Below are 2,500 nucleotides of genomic sequence, written 5' to 3'. Positions count from 1 at the left end.
GGTGGGCATTAATGTTGCATCCTACACCACACACCTCGATTCCTAATTACAGATCCACCCAACATCAGCAGCTGTCACAGTAATCACCACACTTTCCTGACTCTTTCTTTTCTATGATACAGTTTATTTTTGAGTTCTACAATTCATACATTCAAAACCTGAATTTCATAGTCATGAGTCTATGTATAAGGTGATAATAAAAAAATAAATGCCTTTTAAGCACATCTTCTATTCTTCATATTCTGCTAATTTTCCACAATAAAAATAGTAAACAATTTATGTAATAACAAATAATTTGCACCCCAGGATATGCTTTTCTAATTTTGAAAAAAAAAAAAAAAAAAAAAAACTTGCTTTCAGACACGCATAAAAAGGAGAGGAAAAAAAAAAAAAAAAACACTTCACTATTGTAAATAACATATCTGGTATTCTAACTATGCCTAACTGTAGTATACCGAATGCTCACATAAGCATGAGCATCAACTATGTGCCAACATGTGGCTCTTCACGACAGGCATTAATTTTATGATAATGAAGACCACTTTGTTGGGCAAATTTGGCACCACATCGTGGGCAGCCATAGGGCTTTTCGCCTGTGTGCAGCCGCTCATGCTGTCGTCGGTGATCAGAGCGCTTGAAACGACGACCACAGAAGGAGCAAGCATATGGGCGGGGGTCAGGTAGTCCCTGCTGGTGGCGTTGCTGATGTGGATGCTGGTGCTGCTGTGGCATGGACTGCGGGTGGCTTCCTATGCCTGACCCTCCCGACAGCCAGAGGTGTGGTAGCTTGACAGCCAATCCACCCATACCACCATCACCCTGCAACACACGGCAAAGCCTAGTCACACACCCACGATTTCATCATCTTAAATATTACCATAACCTATAATAACTGCTTGCAGTCAGAATGTCTTTTTTTATTAGATTTACTCCTTCCATCCAAATGTTACGAACGAAGGCTAAATATCAACTGTCCACTATACAATGAAAACAAAAAATTCTATAAGGCAGAAGTATGGTGTCAGTACAGAAATATGCTAATCAAGCTAAGATTCACTGTCTAAAATGCATAAGCACAAAATATTTCTGGAGCCATCCATTTGTTAAAAAATTCTAATGCCACAGTCAGTAAAGCTTTGTCATCAACCTTGTTATTACAAGAGAGCCCAGAGGGAGGGGGGGGGGGGGGGAGAAAAACTGTGTTTCATCCAGATCATGTGTAGTCTGTAAACAGCACAATCCTGTTTATAAAAGTATAAAACAAAAGAGGATTTTCTTGCATCCAAATACACTATGACCTCGTTGTCACAAAAGCTGACATACAACCTGATCCCAACTTTAATGGCAAATACTCATGTGATACATCAGTGGACTTTTCTGATTGAAGCCTCGTCCACAACGGGGACAGGAGTACGGTTTCTCGCCGGTGTGAATACGAATATGTTGAGTGAGGTGGTCCTTTCTTCGAAACTGCTTATTACAGAAGGGACAGTGGTGTTGCTTATAAGAGTTGTCCTTATCCTGTTTACGTTGCTGTGGGTGTGACCCGATGAGCCCAGTGGACAACCAACCAGCTCCCATGCCAGTCTGAGGGGCAACACACTGTCTGGCAGGCGTACTCACTTCCCAAGCCTGGGGACAAGAAAGCCCACCTTCACTTTATAGTCCATTTTAATACTCAATGCTTTCTCTTGCAATCCTTAAGTGCATCAGACCTTACAATAAATTTACGAACAATAATTTGAAGGAAGAACTCTACTGCATAGCCTATTCAATCTTCAAGCACTCATCATATACCTTATCGCATGCTTAGGGTGGCAAAGACTGACTACCATCAGGTTGCATTCCGCTGGAAGCCACATCAGAATGGATGTTCACATTAGGCAGTGGTACATTAAATTGCGTAACACTTGGTATGGGAACATTACACTGGGTCACATTTGGCATGGAGATGACAGACTGATTCATGTTCGCCACTGTCAAATTGCTTTGATTGGCATTTGGCAATGCTCCAGTGGGCTTTACCATGCTAGAACCACAAAGCTTCTTTATATGGTAACGGAAACTACTTTGTTGTGTGAAGGTTTTGCCACATAGATTACAGGCAAAGGGTCGTTCCCCAGTATGGATTCTGCTGTGCTGCTTCAGATGATGGTTGAGCTTGAATCTTTTCCCACATGTGTGGCACTCGTATGGTCGGAAGGGGTCAGCAGGAGAGGTGTTTTGTGTGGAGATTGCACCAAAACCAACAGATGAGTGGAGGCTCGTAAGCGAATCAAACAACACACTCTGCAACAAAAGAGGGCACTACTTAGAACCTGCTATCACACATGCCCATAACCAACGACAGTAATGCCAAGAGAACTAAGTGTCATATTCATTTCACCACTGAAGGAATTCCATATACTTCCACTGAAGAGAAGATTGTATGCTATGATTGATAATTTTTCTGGTGTCAGGTGGTTCATCTGATTTGTCAATATTTATCATAGCTCTGCTC

General features: G+C 41.8%; 1 protein-coding gene across 16 annotated transcripts in view; it reads right to left on the bottom strand.

The window, feature by feature from the left end:
- LOC125027060 (longitudinals lacking protein, isoforms A/B/D/L-like) overlaps nt 1–2,500 on the bottom strand; it is an 81,563-nt gene that overhangs the window by 24,083 nt on the left and 54,980 nt on the right. Inside the window, exons 5-6 of one of the 16 annotated variants that reach the window (XM_047615746.1) lie at nt 1,798–2,289; nt 1,515–1,632 (exon numbers count right to left, since the gene is read on the bottom strand). The exons of 12 other annotated variants lie outside the window; for them this stretch is intronic. In XM_047615746.1, coding sequence (XP_047471702.1) covers nt 1,810–2,289 — 480 coding nt within the window. In that variant the 3' untranslated portion in view covers nt 1,515–1,632; nt 1,798–1,809. 3 more of the 16 variants (XM_047615755.1, XM_047615759.1, XM_047615745.1) reach the window with 3 other exon arrangements.

The sequence above is a fragment of the Penaeus chinensis genome, chromosome 7, assembly GCF_019202785.1.
Source record: "Penaeus chinensis breed Huanghai No. 1 chromosome 7, ASM1920278v2, whole genome shotgun sequence".
Lineage (NCBI taxonomy): Eukaryota > Metazoa > Arthropoda > Malacostraca > Decapoda > Penaeidae > Penaeus > Penaeus chinensis.
Note: the sequence above shows the minus strand (reverse complement) of the source record. Positions and strands in the feature narration are given on the sequence as shown.